Here is a 19,376-nt window from a genome sequence, read left to right on the forward strand (position 1 = left end):
CTGCCCCCATATGTCTTCTCTACCCAGAATTGAAGTAGTTTGCATGGTTAGTCACGTCCAACTCTTTTTGACCCTTTGGAATGTACTCTTTGCAATCCTTTGGACTGTAGCCTGCCAGGCTTCTCTGTCCATGGGGAGAAGGCAAGAATACTGGAGTGGGTTGCCAATTCCTACTCCAGGGAATCTCCCTACCCAGGGATCAAACCTGCATCCCCTGTGTCTCCTGCATTGCAGATGGATTCTTTATCCATTGTGCCATCAGGGAAGAAGTAGCTTACTCTACTCAGATCCCTGTATTAAACTGCCTCCACTTTAAAGATCTAGTGTGGCTTCTCTTCTTCTGCCCCAGACCCTGAAGAATGTACCACCCAGATCAGACCCCGTGGAGCCTTTGGCTGTTCCCACTGTGAATAATCCCATGGAAGCCATGGTAAAATAATGGGTGCCCTAATGAATTCAGGATACCAGATTTTGTTTTCCCCTGCAAAGAAAACAGAGTTGTAGAATAATTTCAAAATAGTCTGGCTGTCTTGATTTCTCAGCAGGCGCCCATGGGGATGTGTAGAATTACAATCTTTCTTTTCTTCATGGGCCTCTCATTTTGAGGGTAATGGGCAACTCCTTCCTTTCCAACTGTGAGAAGAACTATTTTGATTTTTTAAAAAAATTTGTGCAGTCATTTTCCCCCTCCCCCTATTTGCCTGGGCTGTTGATCTTGTGATATATTTATAGAGATTGTGGTTGGCTGACCAGGAGTTATTTTGCAATAGGAATTTGTAAGATTTCTACTTTGAGCATGTGTTCCAGACTTTTCTTTCTTTAAAAAGAAAAAATCTTTCGTGGAGCTTCCACTTTGCCCTTCTGTAATTATTTCTCTTTCACAACCAAAGTAAGCCTTCCGTTGTGCCCAGTTTTTTTATGTGCATTTCTTTCGTCTCTGGTCTTCTCTCTTCTTTGGTGTCGTTTTTTAAGTCCAGATTTTAAAAGGCCATGGTTCCTTCTTCATGTAGGAGTGTTTTCACAAATGAGAATGTGAAGACTGGAAAAAGGGTGCTTTAGGGACCAGGAAACCTCCCTTTCTCTATCTGTAAAAAAAAGAGTATTGGGCTAAATTTGTGGGAGCAAGCATGCTTCTGTCCCCAGCTTTACCTCACTCACTACAGACATCAGTAATCAATCACAGCACTCTTCCTGGAGGAGCGCTCGTGTGGGCCCAGAATCCCTCTCGACACATTGCCCCGGGCAGCCGTGACTAATTGTGTAGAACTGGTACTGAACAAAAATCTGCCTGTTGGCCATTCTTGGACTAGATGATCCCCTCGACCCCATTCACCATAATGGGTCTCTAAATATTGGCCGTGTAATTCCTTTATTCTTTAAGTCAGTTGAAAGTGAAAGTGGTAGTCCCTAAGTCGTGTCCGACTCTCTGTAACCCCCATGGACTGTAGCCTGCCAGGCTTCTCTCTCCGTAGAATTCTTCAGGCCAGAATACTGGAGTGGGTTGCCATTCCGTTCTTAGGGATCTTCCCGACCCAGGGATTGAACCTGGGTCTCCCGCACTGCAGGCAGATTCTTCACCATCTGAGCCACCAGGGAAACCCCTTGAATCAGTTGACTGACCTTTGTTTCATCCTGTGTGCCGCACATACGCTAGCCACTCTCGTGGGACTTGCAGTTTGGTTGGGAGCAAGGCTGCAGAGAGTGGTGGTGTTCCCAGGTATGCTCGGGTGCACCGTTGGTGCTGTAGGAGATGGCCCCTGTGATCAGGGAAGCCTTTTCGGAGCAGGGTCAGGGGTCCAGCGGGTCGGAGTGGAATGTCATCTAGGCAGTGGGGCAGCTTGAGGAAAAACAAGTTTCAGAACTAGGAGGGTCCTCAGAGCTCATGTGGTCAGAACTCTCTAGATTCTAGCTTGGAAAACTCAGGCTCAGCAGACTTGCTTGAATTTTAATAAGTGATCGTCATTTAGCTAACGTTTAATACACGATAAGTCATTTTAATAAATGATAGTTATTTCTATAGTTAGTACTTACACAGTCCTGTGTGTCAGGCATGTTTACTTATTTCTGGTTGCACTGGGTCTTCGTTGCTGCGCGCGGGCTTCCCCTAGTTGTCGTGTTCCGGAGCAGTTCTTCGTTGGGGTCCGTGGGCTTTTCGCTTTGGTGGCTTCCCTTGTTGTGGAGCATAGACTCTAGGCTCATGGGCTTCAGTAGTTACAGCACCAGGGCTCACTAGTTGAGGCTCACAGGCTTTAATTGCTGCACTGCATGTGGAATCTTTCCAGACCAGGGATTGAACCTGTGCCCCCTGCGTTGGCAGGCAGATTCTTGTCCACTCTACCACCAGGCAAGTCCTGTCAGGCATTGTTTTAAGAGCTGTAATATATTAACTGATTTCGTCCTAAGTAACCTTGCGAGGTGACCACCACAAGGACAGGTGAGAAAACTGAGTCCCAGAGGGTTAAGTGATTCACCCAGTGTCACATGGCTTGTAAGTGGTGGAGTCAGGATTTGAACCTAGGCCATCCGGCTCCAGAGTCTCTGCTGGGAACTTCTGAGCCTAGTAAATCCTGCTGGGAGCCATCAAAATATGTTGTTCTTATTTTTTTTCCTGTATTAATCTTCCTCACCACCACCACCAGTGGAATCATAATGACAGCATCCAGATCTCTGCTCTTGTACATACTGTTAGCACCAGCTGGGAGTGTTACAGACTTTGTATGTTTTAATATACCCAGCAGCTGTGATTCGTGGGGATTTTTCTCTCTTTTACATACGAAGAAACTGAGGCTGTGAGGGGTGATGTGACTGGAGGCAGATCACAGAGCTACCTAGTGTTCCAGGCAGAATTTGAAATCAGGCCTGCCGGACTCCAGATGTCAGAGTTGGAAGGTTTCTGAGAGGTCGTGAGTCCAGCAGCCTCACTGGATGGGTGGGTAGATGGAGGCCAGACATTGCCTCTGCCAGCAGCCAGAGGCAGGGTCTCCTGGCTTGGGGGGCTCCTCTCTTTGCTAAGGGTTGTCTGAGCGTGCACGTGTCACCACGCCCTTTGCTTGGTCCTCTTGAAGAGTTTTGTGCCCCTTACATTGTTGCTGTTGTTCAGTCTAAATCATGTTCGACTCTTTGTGACCCCGTGAACTGCAACACTTACTTACTGCCTTATTTAAAAATACCTAAGGGTGGTGGCCATGGTTTAACAGGGTTGACTTAAAAAACTCTGTCCCCCAATTCCCCAATTCTGGGTTCACTAATTTGAAGCTTGACACACTCTGTATTCATAATGGATTTCCCCCCTCCATGAAGCAAAAAAAAAATTTTTTTACCCACCCTCCCCAAGTTCCTGCTGATCTGAAGCGAATATTTATCACGTATTTAATGAGTAATCTGAGTCTTGGCTTGGTGAGGCTGTACCAGGACATAGTTTATGGCTGATCTGGTTTTAACTCGCTCCAGGCGGTTTTCCCTGGAGTTTTCTGTAAAATCATAAACCTGGAGAGAGAATTTTTGTGGAATCCAGTCACATGACTCGCTCTTTTGTAAATTGAGAGATTAACTGTGTGACGGTAAAGAACTGAGATGCAGTTCTTTTTTCAAAAGAAAACAAGCAGAGAGCATTTGTGTACCCGGAGGAGTGGGTCCTCTCCTGAAGGTGGGGAATGTCACTCTCCAAGGTCACCCTGCTGGGCCTTGGAGCAGCATGGCGCTGGGTTTGAAAATGTGAACTTGAAATTGGAGCATCTGGATTGGAGGCTGGGCTGAGGCTCTTCCTAGCTGTCCCAGCACCCTTCAAACTCTGGGTACTCGCCTGGGCAGTGGGGGTGAAATGCTTAGGGTGGTTGTGGAGATGAAATGGTGCACATGATGTGCGCGCCCTGGGCTGGCATACAGGAGGTGCTCAGTAGATGCTGAACGCTAGGGATTGCTGGTGTTATCCCCCTTGAGGCCCTTTATGCTGGACTAATAATCCAGGCTGACACTGGGCGGGAGTAAAGGCCTTGCCCTAGGTGTGAGACTGATGAGCTCGGTTTGTCCGCACGGTGGCCTGTGAGGTGGCCACTTGCATCACTCCCATTTTACAGAAGGACGCACTGAGGCGCTGAGAGGTCAAGTCACTTGGCCAGGGTGCAGCGAGCCAGCGGCAGGGTGTGCCTGCCCCCACCCCATCCCCTGGCCTGACGCCCAGTGCCCAACACGCTTGATGCTGGGCCCTTCTTCATGGTTCAGCCTTAGAGCCTGAGGGCTTTTTGACTGCTGTGCCTGGGGAGGGAAACTGGGCTTCGCCTTGCTTAGCTCAGGTCTCACCTGACCCTCCCTGGGTGCTGGCATCAGCCCCCGAACTGGTCTTAATCCCTGTATCACCCCCTCCAGCAGCCCCATTTACAGACAGAATCCCTGCAGTTTCTCTGCAGCTGTCTTATAAATGCAAAATTATTTCAGTATAAAAAGTAAGAAAGCAAAAACTAATAATCTTGCTGGGCCTGACCCTCGGAACAGCCTCACGCTTTTTGATGCAACCTTAGAACTCTTTGTGATCCAGCCCAGCTGAGCAAATAGAATTTACACTCATTAAGCAACCAGGAACTATTCTAGATCCTTTAGGTCCAGGTAGGGACTGAGGGTTCCCATTGTGGTGGCATCCGGCACCCTGGGATGAGAGTGAGGCTTGTGGCCTAGGGGTGAGTCCCACACGGCAGCCCAGGGGAGGCTGCTGCCCCTCCTCTCTGAACCAGGACTCCCCGCTGCTTCTGAGGCCCGTGAGTCAGGCCTCAGGGGTGGAAGTGGATTCACCTTTTACTCCCAGTCGTCTGCACACAGTCCATGGCTGACGGAGCTTCTCAGCAGCTGCAATGGTGCATTTATTTTTAAACCTGTCATTTATTGAGCAACTGCTGCATGCTAGCTCCACCCCGGGCACTTTCCAAATGCTGTCTCAGGAGATCTTTGTCACTCCCGATAGCCCCAGGTCTCGGAGCATGGAGCATTCTCTCTTCCACCACGGTTCCCAGAGCATCGTCATCTCTTCTCTGGAAGATGACACTGGCCTCTGTGTTGGGCTCCCTGCCTCCGTAACCAGCAGTTGCTTTCAGAGGCGCACATGCCTTCTGAGCAGCCTGTGAGCCTTAGAGTAAATCTGAAACTCCTCAGCCTGGTTCACAGGTGCTCAGTACTTACCAGCTGCTGGTGGCGGTGACAAAGTCGATGGGGATGCTGGTAATACTGATGGTGGTGATGCCGCTGATGGGGACGATGATCGTGGTGGTAGAGATGATGGTGATGATGCCAGTGATGGTGGTGGTGATAATGATGGTGCTGGCGGTGGTGATGAAGTCAGTAAAAGGACCCTGCTCCAGTCTGCATGGCTGCCCACCAGAGAGAAGGAGAGGCTTGTATAAAACAGAGACAGCCTGTGCTGGTTCCATTCCCAGGAAGCCTGATGTATTCCTGACACATGTGTTCAGATAGCAAGGGCTTGGGGAAGAGCAGAAAGACATGCGTGGTAACCTAGAGGAATAAAGACATTGGTCATTTCCTATGGATTGCTCTTACAGTTGGAAATCTGGCCAGTCAGTGAGGGGCCTGCCTGCCTTAGCCTCTAGGTTCTGGCCTGGGGTCTGGTCAGGAGCTTCCTGTGTGAGCCCGGCCATGTCAGTGGGCTGGTCCCTTCCTCCAGAAGTGGAGGCCCTCAGAGAAGGCTGTAGCCCCACAAGATTCAGAGACCCAGGCTTTCCAGCTGGGCCAGATGGCACCCTTCTGCTGGCTCCCTGGCACCCAGCTTGTGTTAGCTCCATTTGCATTAGATTTTGCATTCCCACTATTGAATGGGAGTGCTGTGTGCCCTGTTCCAACATCCATCCCACAGGAAAGCCCTTCCCAACTCTGTCGTCTCAATGAATCCTGTTGTCAGAGATGCTCGGGGAACTCAGGCCTTGCCTTTCTCTTCAGAACGAGTCTCCTAGTGGGTAATTATAAGCTGATAGTGTGAAGTAAATAATCACGGTCTGCCTCCCCTACTGTTCTTATTGCTGTTGTGTCCCCAGTAATTATCTTGGTACCCAGTGCATAGTAGGCACTTAACAGGTAGTATTTTGGTGAATGAGTAAGGAGCCATGTCTGATTCATCACACTGTCCATCCCCCCCAAGGCCTTGCTCAGAATCACACATCTAGTCTGAACTCTATAAATATCTATTGAAAAATGGTATCAGCCTCCTGGATTCCAGTTCTTTTAACTCAGAGTCTTCTCAGGCAGCCCCCACTCCATCCCTCAAGCTTCAGACCCTTAAAGTACTCACTTAGTGGCTTTAAGTAACCGTGTTCGGTTGGTAAAATAAATAGAAAATAAAACCACATACCACATGGTGGAAACATATCATTGATTGTGATCTAAGAAGCAGGATCTAATTAGGGAATTTATAACATATTTAGTTCCCTGGGAATGGAATCCTCTTTTAACTTGCAAAGCTTGTTGTTCAGTGCTGATACAGTCACCCTTAATGGGGGTTTTTCAGGAACACCTGGTGAGTGAAAGTGGGGACTACCTGTGTTTGAGTTGGAGCCCAGAGGTTGGATAGGAAAATAGTTCATCTACATTGTTTAGGACCAGGCTTGATTCCGGAGAAGGCAATGGCAAGCCACTCCAGTACTCTCGCCTAGAAAATCCCATGGACGGAGGAGCCTGGTAGGCTGCAGTCCATGGGGTCAGTCAGTTGGACACGACTGAGTGACCTTGCTTTTACTTTTCACTTTCGTACATTGGAGAAGGAAATGGCAACCCACTCCAGTGTTCTTGCCTGGAGAATCCCAGGGACGGGGGAGCCTGGTGGGCTTCCGTCTATGGGGTCGCACAGAGTCGGACACGACTGAAGCGACTTAGCAGCAGCAGCAGCAGGCTTGATTCATCAGTTACAGAGATGAAGGGCCAAGTATGTAGAGGAAATGACCATGGACTTAGGTGAGAAGACCTGCGTGAGCCCTGTCCAAGCCTTGGGCCAGCCGTGTGACCTTGGGCAAGTCACTTGGCCCTTCTGGGTGCTTGGTTAATTCTTGGTCAAAGGGGCATAAACTGCATTGTCTTCTTCATGGGGTTATTTGGAGGATTCAGTGCGGTGGGACAATCCGTAAAGTGATAGACTGATGATTAATATTCTCATCAGCAGATGAATGCAGTTCCATTTTTCTTGGTCCAGGATTTTTAAAATCTTTCCTGATTCTTCCTTTTTTTCATGTCTCGTATCCAGTTTATCAGCAAGTCCTGTTGGTTCTACCTTCTCATGTATTCAGAACTGAGAATGCTTCCTCAGTTCCCTCACCCCCACAACCCTCGTTCCAGCCACCTTCATCTTTTACCTGGATTGCTATAGTAACCTCCTTACCATCCTCCCGCCTGCCTTCGTCCTTGCCCCATGGTCTGTTCTCAACAGAGCAACCACAGTGATTTTTTAAAAAATGGAAGTCAAATTATATGACTCTGCCCAAACCTTGCAGTGGCTCCGCAGAGTAAAAGCCAAAGCCCTTCAGTGGCTGTGAGTCTCACACAGCTGATCTTCTCTCATCCTCGCTTGGTCTGCCCTAGACACACTGGCATCCTGTCCGTGCATCGAGCACACCACACACACGCCTGCCCTTCGGTCTTCCCACTGGCCATTCCTCTTTTCCCAGTCACCGCATGGCCAACCCCCTCACCTTCCATTGTTTTCCCAGTGACACCGACTCTGATCCGCTTATTTAAAATTGCAGCCCACAGCTCTTCCCTTGGCCCAGCATTCTGATTACCCCTCTGCCCTTGAGTGTAATTATACTTGATTATATGTGAGTATGGGCTTCCCCGGTGGCTCAGCGGTGGAGAATCCACCTGCAATGCTGGAGTCACAGGAGATACAGGTTTGATCCCTGGGTCAGGAAGATCCTCTGGAGGAGGGCATGGCAACCGACTCCACTATTCTTGCCTGGAAAATCCCATGAACAGAGGAGCCTGGCGGGCTACAGTCCATAGGGTTGTAAAGAGTCTAACATGACTGAAGTGACTTAGCATGCGCACACACACACATACTAGAGTATGGGGCTTCCCAGGTGGTGCTAGTGGTTAAGAATCTGCCTGCCAGTACAGGAGAACAAGAAATGTAGGTTCGATATCTGGGTTGGGAAGATCCCCTGGAGTAGGAAATGACAACCCACTCCAGTATTCTTGCCTGGATAATCCCATGGACAGAGAAGCCTGGTGGGCTACAATCTATAGCGTCGCAAAGAGTCAGACACGACTGAGCAACTCCCACACATACTTGAGTGTGATCACCGTGAGGACAGGGAAATAACAACAGATTCAACCATATTTGCCTTAGCAGTGTCTGGAACATAGAAGGAGCTCAGTAAGTACTTGGGAGATGAGATCACGGTGTGATCACCGTGAGGACAGGGAAATAATAACAGATTCAACCATATTTGCCTTAGAACAGTGTCTGGAACATAGAAGGAGCTCAGTAAGTACTTGGGAGATGAGTGAACAACTTTCTCCTGACTTGAGCCATGTGACTCACTGGGACAGAAGTTCAAGCTAGATTTGAGGGATCCATTGGTGGTTGGAAAGGAAAGAGATACGTAAATGGGGCTTGAGTTGTTTCAGAGCCACTTGTCCTCCTGTGCTTAGTAAACTGTAGGGGACGTAGAGTCAATCCTCTGGGCAGGTCCTGAGGCTCTGGTAGGTTCTTCTCAAAGATTTGGTGCCTCCTGCAGGCCTCCAGGTCAAGGGCACTTGATTCCATTCACTGCTGAGGCTGAGCTTCTTCCTGCAGGGTCAGTTGTACCAGTTGGTGATTTAAAACAATTTTTATGTGCAAACTAAAGTACACAGACATATTTTGGACCAATGTGCATTTGGTGCTTGTGAATATAACAGTCATGTGACTTAGTAAGAAGAAGATGAGACTTCAAAAGGATTTGAACAATCGGAATGTCCCTTCCTTCCCAGGTTCACATTCACTCTTCCCTTCCAAGGACGGAAGGAAGCCGAGAAGCAGTGAGCACTGGGGGTATGGAAGTGTCCACCAGTGGGTTTCAGGTTGTCCATCCAAAGCTGAGCATCATACGTCACACATAGTAGGCTTTCAAGAAATATGTGTTGAATGAATAAAGGATTGATTGATTATTTAAGATCGATTGTCATAGCTTCAGTTCAGTTCAGTCACTCAGTCGTGTCTGACTCTTTGCGACCCCGTGAATCACAGCACGCCAGGCCTCCCTGTCCATCACCAGCTCCTGGAGTTCACTCAAACTCATGTCCATTGAGCTGGTGATCCCATCCAGCCATCTCATTTTCTGTCTTCCCCATCTCCTCCCGCCCCCAATCCCTTCCAGCATCAGAGTCTTTTCCAGTGTCATAGCGTACCCATGTATAGTTGCCAGTTCAATTTACCATTCTTCTAAGCAACCTCAGTATCAGAGAAAGTGAAAGTGAAAGTCACTCAGTCATGTCCGACTCTTTGCCACCCCGTGGACTGTACAGTCCATGGAATTCTCCAGGCCAGAATACTGGAGTGGGTAGCGTTTCCATTCTCCAGGGGATCTTCCCAACCCAGGGATTGAACCCAGGTCTCCGGCATTGCAGGCGGATTCTTTACCAGCTGATCAGTATTACCTGAGAAATAGTAATTAATGGATTCAACCGTATTTGCTGAATATTTGGCTGTGCCAAGCCCTTAGCTGGGGGCTAGAGACACAGCCATGTATGGGGTGTGGTCTTCATCCAGGAGGAGTCTGGGGCAGCACAGGCTCTCCAGGAACTGTGGTCCCCGTCCCATAGCTGGCGAAAGGCGCTGGTGGTACTGTGTTAGCCATGTTGGGAGAACAATGAACAGGGACTAATCAGATGTGGTGTGGGGAGGGGAGTCATTTAAGTCTCCAGAGAGGAAGCAATTTTTGAGTTGCATTGGGGGAGGGAAAAGGCAAGATCTTAATTATACCACCGCGGAAATGTGCTGTCTCAGGTCTGTTCTGGGCTTGACCGCTGACGCGCCATCTTGGAGATGCCCGCTCCATCTTCTCGGAGCTCCAGGGCCACGAGCCCCCACATTTCCAGTGGCCCCTTGGCCCCCCTGAGCCTCTGACTCTGCTTTCTTATCGCAGAAAGGCATTTCATTCTTCCAGATCAGGCAGCCAGGACCCAAGGAGCTGTTTTCCTCCATTGTGCAAGCATGACAAATCATTAATTTTTGATTGATTTGCTTAGAATTATGGGCGCCCCAGCATTCTTTCCGCCGCTGAACAGCTGTATAACAAATGAATATATCAGTGTGCACAAAAGATCGGCGATCTAAGAGAAGCAATTACATTGGCCACCCTCCCCCACTCTCACCCCTTCCCGGGCAGTGAAGGGAGGAAATTTTTACCAGAAATTCCTCAAGTGGCTTTAAAAAAAAAATGCCTTTTTATAATTGAATTAAATCTTTATCTCTTCATCTTTTGCAGCAGATTTCCAAACACACACCAGTTCCCCGCGTGCTTGCTTGGGTTCCATCCATCCAGGAAGAATCTTTAATAATGAAATTTCAACTCATGAATTAAAACCAAAATGGAAAAAAGGAAAAAAAGAAAAAGGAGCAAATTCTCCCCTCCTTTTTGCTTTTTTTTTTTTTTTGTCGATGCTATTCCTTTAAGATTTTGGAACCGTACCAGTGCACTAAATGTGACCTCCATAACTTTTAAATTAAGAATTTATGCTGGCTTGAAATTTATGAAATATTTCAGCATGAAAGAAAGCCTTTTTCCCTCAGGAAAATTGAGCAATAAATCACAGCACTGTGGATTTACTGCCCTGGAGCCAGCGAGAGATAGGATTTTTTTTTTTTTTTTTTGCTTCATTCTGAAAAAAAAAATGTAATCATATAAGACAGCTTAGCTGCTATCCTCCCACTCTCTAGAATTTTTAATTTCAGCTGTTTCTGCTTGGATTTATTTCCAATATTCCTGCTCGGCTTTTCAATTTCCTCAGTTATTAAATTTTAATTCAGTGCATTAGCATTTAAATTAAAAAAGGGTTTATTTTATCGAAATCGTTGGCCAGCCCCCATCCCGTAGCACACGAATTGCCTGTTTCTGCCATTTGCACAAAATGTGAAATGCAGCTAATGTCTTACAACTTACATTTGCACAAATTTAGAAATAAAATTTCTGGGTTAGGAATAATATTTTCTTTCCAAGAAAATCCTTAATAAGAGAATGGAAAAGAACAACTCAACGTTCATTTGGGAGGGAAGAGGAGGGTTGGATGAAACCAAAAATAGCCTTGCCCAGGCCCTGAGAAGAAGCTGGTGTGGTAAGGAATGGGTGGAGCTGGGTGCTCTTGTGGGGAGCTGGAAGAGGGGGGGGTCTGGGTTTGGGTACCTTTACCCCCACCCGTGTAAAAGGAGGAACGTCTCTTACGAGCCCACTCCCCCCACCGTATTTCGTTTACCCTTGAGAGGTCTGGTTAGGTTTGGGTCAGCTCCACATAGAGCATCAGAGATGACAGGAGGTGCGATGATCTGATTGAACTCCCTGTTTTTGCCTATGAGAACCTCAGGTCCAGGGGAAGGAAAGAGCATGCCCAAGGTTGAAGGTGAGACCCAGACAGAGCCTGGCGGAAGCTGCATCTTTAGGTGCACGTGGTCCAGTGGTGGCATCAGAAGTAGAGTTTCCATTTCTGCACATACCTGGCTTCTGCTTAGTACTTTGCCAGCATCACTGTATTCACTGTCACTCTGACCAGCCCTTCGGAGAAAGCCTCAGGGCCATGGGGTCTGGTAGATGCTTATGACCTTCTGTCTTGCAGCCGAGGATTCAGATCAGGCCCCAGGACAGGCTGGGAAGACATGTGGCTTGGTCCAGGCCTGACTCTGCCTCTTGCCCGTCTGCTGTGTACTCTTGTACAAGCCACTCTGTTTCTCTGTGCCTCAGTTTCTTGGGCCCAATTAATGGTACCCTTTATAGCTATATCTAGGGTTGTTAGTGATTATTATTACAGCTGGGCTCACACTAAGTAGTTTTACGTGTATAACTTATTTGTCATGTTTAAGTCTCCCTCCAGTCCCAAGAGATAGGTCCTCGTGTTGGCATGTTGCCATTTTGGCAGATGAAGAAACTGAGGCCTAGAGAGTGCAGATGACTTGCCAAGGATTGTACAGCTCAAAAATGGCAGACCCAGGACTTGAATTCACACCCTCTGACTCTAAGCCCTGTGCTCTTAAGCTTTGGTTCAGATTGAGAATCAGATCAGGTTACACTGGGTAATCTGTGAGTTTGTGGTTTGGGTCAAATTGAATGAAATTGCTGGTAGTAGACCATTCGGGCCCAGGAAAATGGCAGTATCAACTTAATTCAAACAGTAAGACTTTCTTTGAGATATTTGTGAGGACACAGACAAAGCCAGCCTGGCACCTTAGGGATCTCTACAGCTGAGAATCGGTGTCCTCAGCACTGTGGCTGGTGGGGGTGGGAGGCCCGTGGAGGCTGTCCCCTGTTGTTAAGGTAGTCTGGTTCAGTTTGGTTCAGTTCAGTTGCTGAGTCATGTCTGACTCTTTGTGACCCCATGGACTGCAGCGCGCCAGGCTTCCCTGTCCTTCACCATCCCCCAGAGTTTGCACAAACTCATGTCCATTGAGTCGGTGGTGCCATCCAACCACTTCATCCTCTGTTGTCTTCTTCTCTTGCCTTCAGTCTTTCCCAGCGTCAGGGTCTTTTGCAATGAGTCTGCTCTTCACATCAGGTGGCCAAAATATTGGAGCTTCGGGTGGGTCTGGACTCGGGCCCAAAGGCTGAGATTGAGAGATGCTGCGATACTGACACGTGCTCTCTTGAGCATCTCTCAGAGCTCGTGGTCCATGGTCCATCTCTACCACCTTCCTATATCTGCCTCTCATATCTGCCAATAGACAGGCATTTCCCACCCTGCAAGGATGTGCTCTTCTCTCCAGTTATCCCATCCCATCTAGGCTTCTACAGAAACACTTGCTTGGACAGCTCTGTGAACGTTTTTAGCACTTTGTCTTAGTTTGATAAAAATGAGTGGAAAACGAGAATGTATGTAGCTACCAGTGATGAGAAGTTCAAATATCATGAACACAAAGGGGAAATGGGAACGCACGTGGAGATGGGCAGCTGGGCCAGAGAGAGACGCTTTTCCCTGCCCAGTTGCATGTTCAATACACTTGAACTGGTCGACTTTGTGTGACATTATGTGTGAAGGAAAAGGACAAAAAAGAAAAGTAAAGATAACATTAAAGATAGGTGTGAAGTGAAGTGAAGTTGTTCAGTTGTGTCTGACTCTTTGCGACCCCATGGACTGTAGCCTAACAGACTCCTCCATCTATGGGATTTTCCAGGCAAGAGTACTGGAGTGGGGTGCCATTTCCTTCTCCAGGGGATCGTCCCAACCCAGGGATCGAACCCGGGTCTCCCGCATTGTAGGCAGAGTCTTTACCATCTGAGCCACCAGGGAAACCCTAAAGATAAGTATGAAATTCTGTAAATACACGTGTAGAGTTGAGTCTGAAGGTGTGCCGGAGGTTTTACCGTGTTTAAGTTCTCTGGGGACAGAATTTCCACCCCTACCACTTTTGCCTTTTCTGATATGAGCATTGAAACAATTCCTTTCATTCGTTTTCCTTACAAGTTTGAGGAATGGAAGTGTCGGAAAGAGGCTGTAATTGATCCTGTTCTTTGGCTCCCAGTTAAATTATTTGCGAACCATCTTCTGCTTTCTTGTTTCTTCCATGGAAATGATACACTGGCATCTCATTAATTGCTCCCTCCCAAGCCTTGTGTTTCTGCCTCCTTGTTTGTTCTTCACCTATCCATTTCCTTCCTGTGGGCAGTGGGGGCTGTGTGCATTCACCCCATTTCCCAGTTGGCTCTCTTGAGTGTTGGAGGGAGATAAAATATTCCAGAGCTGAGAACGGTGGGCGTTGGAATGACCCACACCTGGGCTTGTAGCTGTGGGATGTTGGATGAAAGTGAAAGTTGCTCAGTCGTGTCTGACTCTTTGCGACCCCATAGGCTATATAGTCCATGGAATTCTCCAGGCTAGAATACTAGAGTGTGTAGCCTTTCCCCTCTGTAGGGGATCTTCCCAAGCAAGGGATCGAATCCTGGTCTCCCACATTGTAGGTGGATTCTTTACCAGCTGAGCCACAAGGGATGTTGGATAAATGACTTAAATTCTTTGACCGTCAGTGCCTCACCTGTAAAATGGGGAGATTGTGTGTTGGGCAACCTGTCCAGAGGATTAAATGAGAGGCATTCAGTGCCCATGTGTTAGTGCTGGGTGGGAAGTTGGCTGGGGGAGTGAGTCTTGGTACCCACAGGGGACTGGGTGGGGAAGTAGACAAGAGGGGGTGGTGGGGACTGTGGCTAACCAGGTATGTCAGCTCAAGCTGACTGGTCACGTGGGACTGCGTGTTGCTTTCAGAAGCTGAACATCTGGTTTTGGGGGGGGATGACATCCCTTTATTTTTATATATTGACTATTTAAATCGAAGTCCACCATCTGGTTTTGCCAGTTTGCAGCTTCTCAGAGGCACTCATTAACAGGTAGCTGCTGCTATTTTTAAGTCCTCAGTCCTTCATCTGCAACCCTGAATTTCAAAAAGCTTGGAAACAAAAAGATGTTTTCTAACTGGTGAGGTGACAGAACTTGACCAGAACGGGGAAGAGGCTAGGTGCCGGCTTCATGTCACCCGTGTACTGACTGCATATGTTTCACTATAGAAACATCAACGTGCTTGAGCACCGGGTGCTCCCCAGACCCTTCCAGGGTTGTTGCAAAATACAGGACACATGCACCACATTACCATTCTAAAATTGGAAAGATTCTGAATTTGGAAACACGTGTGCACTTGAGTTTTGAACCTGCATTATTCCAGCTGTGATTACTATTATCATAAATGTTTCTCCAAAGCTGGGCATTGCATCTCCAGCCATGGGTGTTGGAGAACCCATGGCCTTAGTTTTTCCCCTGTCCATGGCCTTAGCATTGAGGTCTCCCCAGCATGGGCCTAGGTGTCAGGATCCCTGGGTATTTGTCGCTCAGTCTTCATGAGACTTCAGGCAACGCCCTTCTCTTCTAGGGCCTCAGTCTCTCCATCTGAACCAGAATTTTATGATTTCTGAAAATTTCATTTGGTTAGCCTTATCTCCCCACCCCCCCACCCCACAAATAAAAGCGATTACAAACCAGCATTCTCTTGCCTCCCTCTGCTTGCAGGGTTGGGGGACAGCCTATTTTAACATAATAGGATTTTCCCCCTCCAGTTGGTAGGAATAAATCTGCGGCTACTGTTTTATTGGAAATCCCAGCTGAAAATAAAAATGGTGCAATTCAATCTCAGATTTAGCTGGTTACTTACTTTTCACTGAGTCCCAGGAGCTCTGTGGTTGCTGGGTTTATGTTGGCAGTGGGTGCTCAGCTGGATTTAAAGGGCCAAGCAGATTGGTGGTGGAGGGTGGGGCAGGGGGATGGCTGTCCTGACCCCCTCTTGCCACTGGGGACAGATTTTTCCGGCCTGGAGGAATGGAGCAGGGGGTGGTTGCCCGCTCAGCCCTCTGAAAGCTGGTGTTTGAGTGGGAGCTTGGTAGGGTACAGTGGGTAGCCTCTCTGTCTTCCTCTTGGCTGATGTAGGTGTTCTGGATTTCCTTTGCAGGCTGACGGAGCCAGTGCAGCTGGAAGGAAAAGCACGGCAAGCAGGTATGCCCTCCTCCCCTGCCCACCACCGCATTACCCTTTCCTTCATCCCTGGTCCCATGACTAACAGCCACCTCTGTCTGGTCATCACCTACCACCTGAAAGAATGGGTGGTCCAGGCCAGCCCCCTTTGCTGAGAAGCAGTCATGCTTCCCTGGAGGACGTGGAGCTGTGAGTAGCACTTCCCAGCCGTCCTGGTGCCCCCTGTGGGCACCTGTGACTGGAATCTAAGGATGACTCAGTGCTGAACTGGCCTTGGCTGCTCAAGTTAGGGAAGACTTGGGGGTTAAGTGCAAGACTGGGCAGGAGGACCTGGGATTGAATCCCATCTCGACTGCCTCATCATGCACTCCAAGGGCGCTCAGCCTGGTCTGGAATTCACTGGCCTGACTTCAGTCCTATTCTCCACTCCTGAGCCCATCCCTCCAAATCAGGAGGGTGGAATATTCTGCGTAGCCAGACCTCACCCTTGGAGCTGGCAGGGGATGGTGGAAGGGTGGTCCCCGAAGGAGAGCGGGAATGTCATTACCAAAGATAGGTGGAAAGCAGTGCTGGACAGGCCGTGGAGTAGATGTCTACCACCAGTGGCGCAGGCAGGCACTCACTTGCTATAAACGTTAGTGCTGTTCCCGCTGTTCCGTTAGATAGAGCAGTTGGAGTGGCCAGATGACCTTTATTTAGGGCATTGACAGCAAGAAGAAGGCAAGGGACAGCCTAGAGAGGCTTCCAAGGCCACATCCACAAAATGTAGGACAGACTCTAGGATTTCCTACTGGAACTGGGTGTTCCAAGCACAGGAGTATGCCCTTCAGCTCATGGAACACTGGTTCTTTAAATGTTAATGGATTTTTATGGGGAGCCAAAAAAAAGGGTTCTTTGGCCAAATAATTTGAAGAATGGCAAGTTAAAATCCGCAGATTTCTTTGCTGTGGAACTTTCCAAAGCATTTCACGTGCTGGGGTGCTTGCTTGAGAGCATCCAGTAGAGAGAGGAGAATGACATGTTTCTCAAACTTCCTTGACTGTGGCATGCTTTTATTGAAGTTTATCCCGTGGAGCCAGTGTTCCTTATAATGTGCTTTGGGAAACCATGGAAACAGAGGGGTAAGGTCTCAGCTCTGTGTTCCAGGGAGATCACCATGGCCCCCGTTTGCAGGGTGGATTGGAGACAGCTCGAAAGGAGGTACTGACACAGCCTGGAGATCAGTGTAACCACCCAAGTCAGCATGGCCTGGCTCCCACCCACCTCCCCGGTCTTCTCGTACGTCTCCTCCGTGCTCAGTGTGTTTTAGCTACCCTGACCCTCTAACTCTGTAAACCAGGGGTCGCCCATCTTTACCTATAAAGGGTCAGATAGTCCTTCACACTCCACAGGCATAGGTCTCTGTGGCACCTCTGCCAGCATAATCCAGAAACAGCCACAGATGACACATAAATACATGCGTGGCCACAGTTTGCCAGTTCCTGGCCTGAGAGTCTTCACAACTGCTGTTCCTTTGCCTGGGATGTTCTTTTCCCGAATCTTTCCATGATCAGTGCCCTTTCATCCTTTAGGTCTCAGTTCCATCCTCCCCTCTGAGACGCCTTCTCTGAGTCCCTCCAGCCCCACCTGTGGCCCATGTCCCTTGTGGCCTGTTTATGCGCTTCACTTACTCCACGTATTTGTATGCTTTTCTCTGCTTCTCAAGCGCCAGCTCCAGAGGCCACTTCTGTCTTGTTCGGTGCTGTGGGCTGATCCGCAGCCAGCACTCAGTGAGTGTTTATGGGATGGGTACCCTGAATGAGGTGGGAGAAGATGGGATAGTGTAGGGGCAGTGAGTGTGGGCTAGCTTGAAAGACTGAACAGTCGAGCTTGGGCTTGGAAATCCGGACAGTGACTCACGTAGCCAGTGGCTGCCCAGTGCCCTAGTATTTCTCTCCTGGGCCCCTGACATTAGAATCTTGCGTAAGAACAGTGTATTAGGCTGTGGCTTGTGGGGTTGGGGTAGTGGGAGTCCCTCGACTGCCAGCGCCTGGAAATGCTTCCTAGGTCTGAATGTCAGGACTGAAAGGGGCCTTGGGCTTTGCCTAGTCACTCCCTTCACTGAACTCATGGGAAGAGAAGGCCCTGCTCAGGGTCGTGTGCTGAGTGAGTGGCAGTATCAGGCCTTGACCCTCCCTAAGCTGGTGCTCTGTCTGCTTCCTGATGCTGTACTCAAGTGAGCGTCTAGCCAGCCGCCCCCACTGCCCTCTCTTGTTCATCGAACACCTGCTAGGTTAGACCCAGTACTCCGTGCTATGGACTCAGATGGATTAGATGCTAATTTATCCATCCAACAGACACTTGAGCACCTGCTCCGTGGCAGGCACCATTCAACGTGCTGGGTCTGCAGCAGTGAACAAACTTCCTTCTTTCCTCATCACTTGTATGTGGGTGTGGCCCTTGCCCTCACTCTCTAATGCATGAATCTCTCCTAGGCCACCATCTCTGACTGGTGACCGTCTCTGACTGGTGACCGGAGAACAGCAGGTGGGTTTCCCCACAGTGCTGACAGGTGCCTGAAGCTCTATATTGTGTCGTAATCAGCCCGAGGCTGTGGTGACAGGGAGAAGGGTGCTGGGATCAGCTAGAGATGCCTGGCCTGGTCAGGGGAGGTGGGAGGTGGCCTGTGTGCCATCTGTTTTCTCTCCCCGATTAACCTATGTCTGCATACACTTAGTAATGGAGCCCCATGGTATTACCACAGTGCCAGAGTACACACCGGGGAGGGTCAGCCCAGATCTTACTGTATGACTGGAGATGCAGAGAAAAAAAGTCTAATAATAACTACCATTTAGTCAGTCTCTGAGCTAAGAAACTTACATTTATTAAACAGTATAGTCTTTATGAGGCTTCCCTGATAGCTCAGCTTATAAAGAATCTGCATGCAATGCAGGAGACCCTGTGGGTCGATTCCTGGTTCGGGAAGATCTCCTGGAGAAGGGATAGTCTATACCCACTCCGGTATTCTTGGGCTTCCCTGGTGGCTCAGAGGGTAAAGAATATGCCTGCAATGAGGGAGACCTGCATTTGATCCCTGGGTCAGGAAGATCCCCTGGAAGAGGGAATGGCTACCCAGTCCAGTGTTCTTGCCTGGAGAATCCCATGGACAGAGGAGCCTGGCGGGCTATAGTCCATGGGGTTGCAAAGACTCAGACAGGACTGAGCAACTAAACTCAGCACAGTCCGTTATCTTTATCACAGCTCTGTGAAGGATGATCTTCTTATTCCCACTTTACTGCCGAAGCTGCTGAGGCCCAGAGAGGTATACAGTTGGAAGTGAGCAGCACAGCCAGGGTGCCTACCCAGGTCTGACTCTTCTGATGCAGGTGCCTGAACACCGTGCCCTCCTGCTGCTGTAGGAAGGGATCAGTTTACAGGGTTTAGAGGAGCCTGTGAGGGACCAGGGCTGGGCCATCGGCTGGGGTCTTGTCTAGAAGGCGGGGCCTCGGAAGGAGCTCACAAGGGAGTTTATATTGATTCTGTCATTAAAGCTAATAGAGCATCTTTGAAAGACCAGAGCAGAGTTATAGTTGAGTGACCCAGCAATCAGAGTGAGAAGTGAGTTCTGCATTTAACGTCCAGAGAACGTTAACATAGCCTTTAGCTGATGCCACTGGTGAATTTGACTCTTGGACAGAGGAGCCTGGTGG

The 19,376-nt window shown here is 48.8% G+C and overlaps 1 protein-coding gene across 16 annotated transcripts in view; it reads left to right on the top strand.

The window, feature by feature from the left end:
* The window catches only part of ZNF618 (zinc finger protein 618), a 212,010-nt gene that overhangs the window by 101,374 nt on the left and 91,260 nt on the right, over positions 1 to 19,376 (top strand). For 14 of the 16 annotated variants that reach the window (XM_055427638.2, XM_055427643.2, XM_055427641.2 and 11 more), the window contains one exon: positions 15,665 to 15,708. The exons of 1 other annotated variant lie outside the window; for it this stretch is intronic. In XM_055427638.2, coding sequence (XP_055283613.1) covers positions 15,665 to 15,708 — 44 coding nt within the window. Of the gene's footprint in view, positions 1 to 15,664; positions 15,709 to 18,161; positions 18,214 to 19,376 lie in introns of all 16 variants that reach the window. One more of the 16 variants, XM_055427651.2, reaches the window with a different exon arrangement.

The sequence above is a fragment of the Moschus berezovskii genome, chromosome 7 (assembly GCF_049115385.1).
Source record: "Moschus berezovskii isolate FMDL1 chromosome 7, NW_MosBer_1.0, whole genome shotgun sequence".
Classification (NCBI taxonomy): domain Eukaryota; kingdom Metazoa; phylum Chordata; class Mammalia; order Artiodactyla; family Moschidae; genus Moschus; species Moschus berezovskii.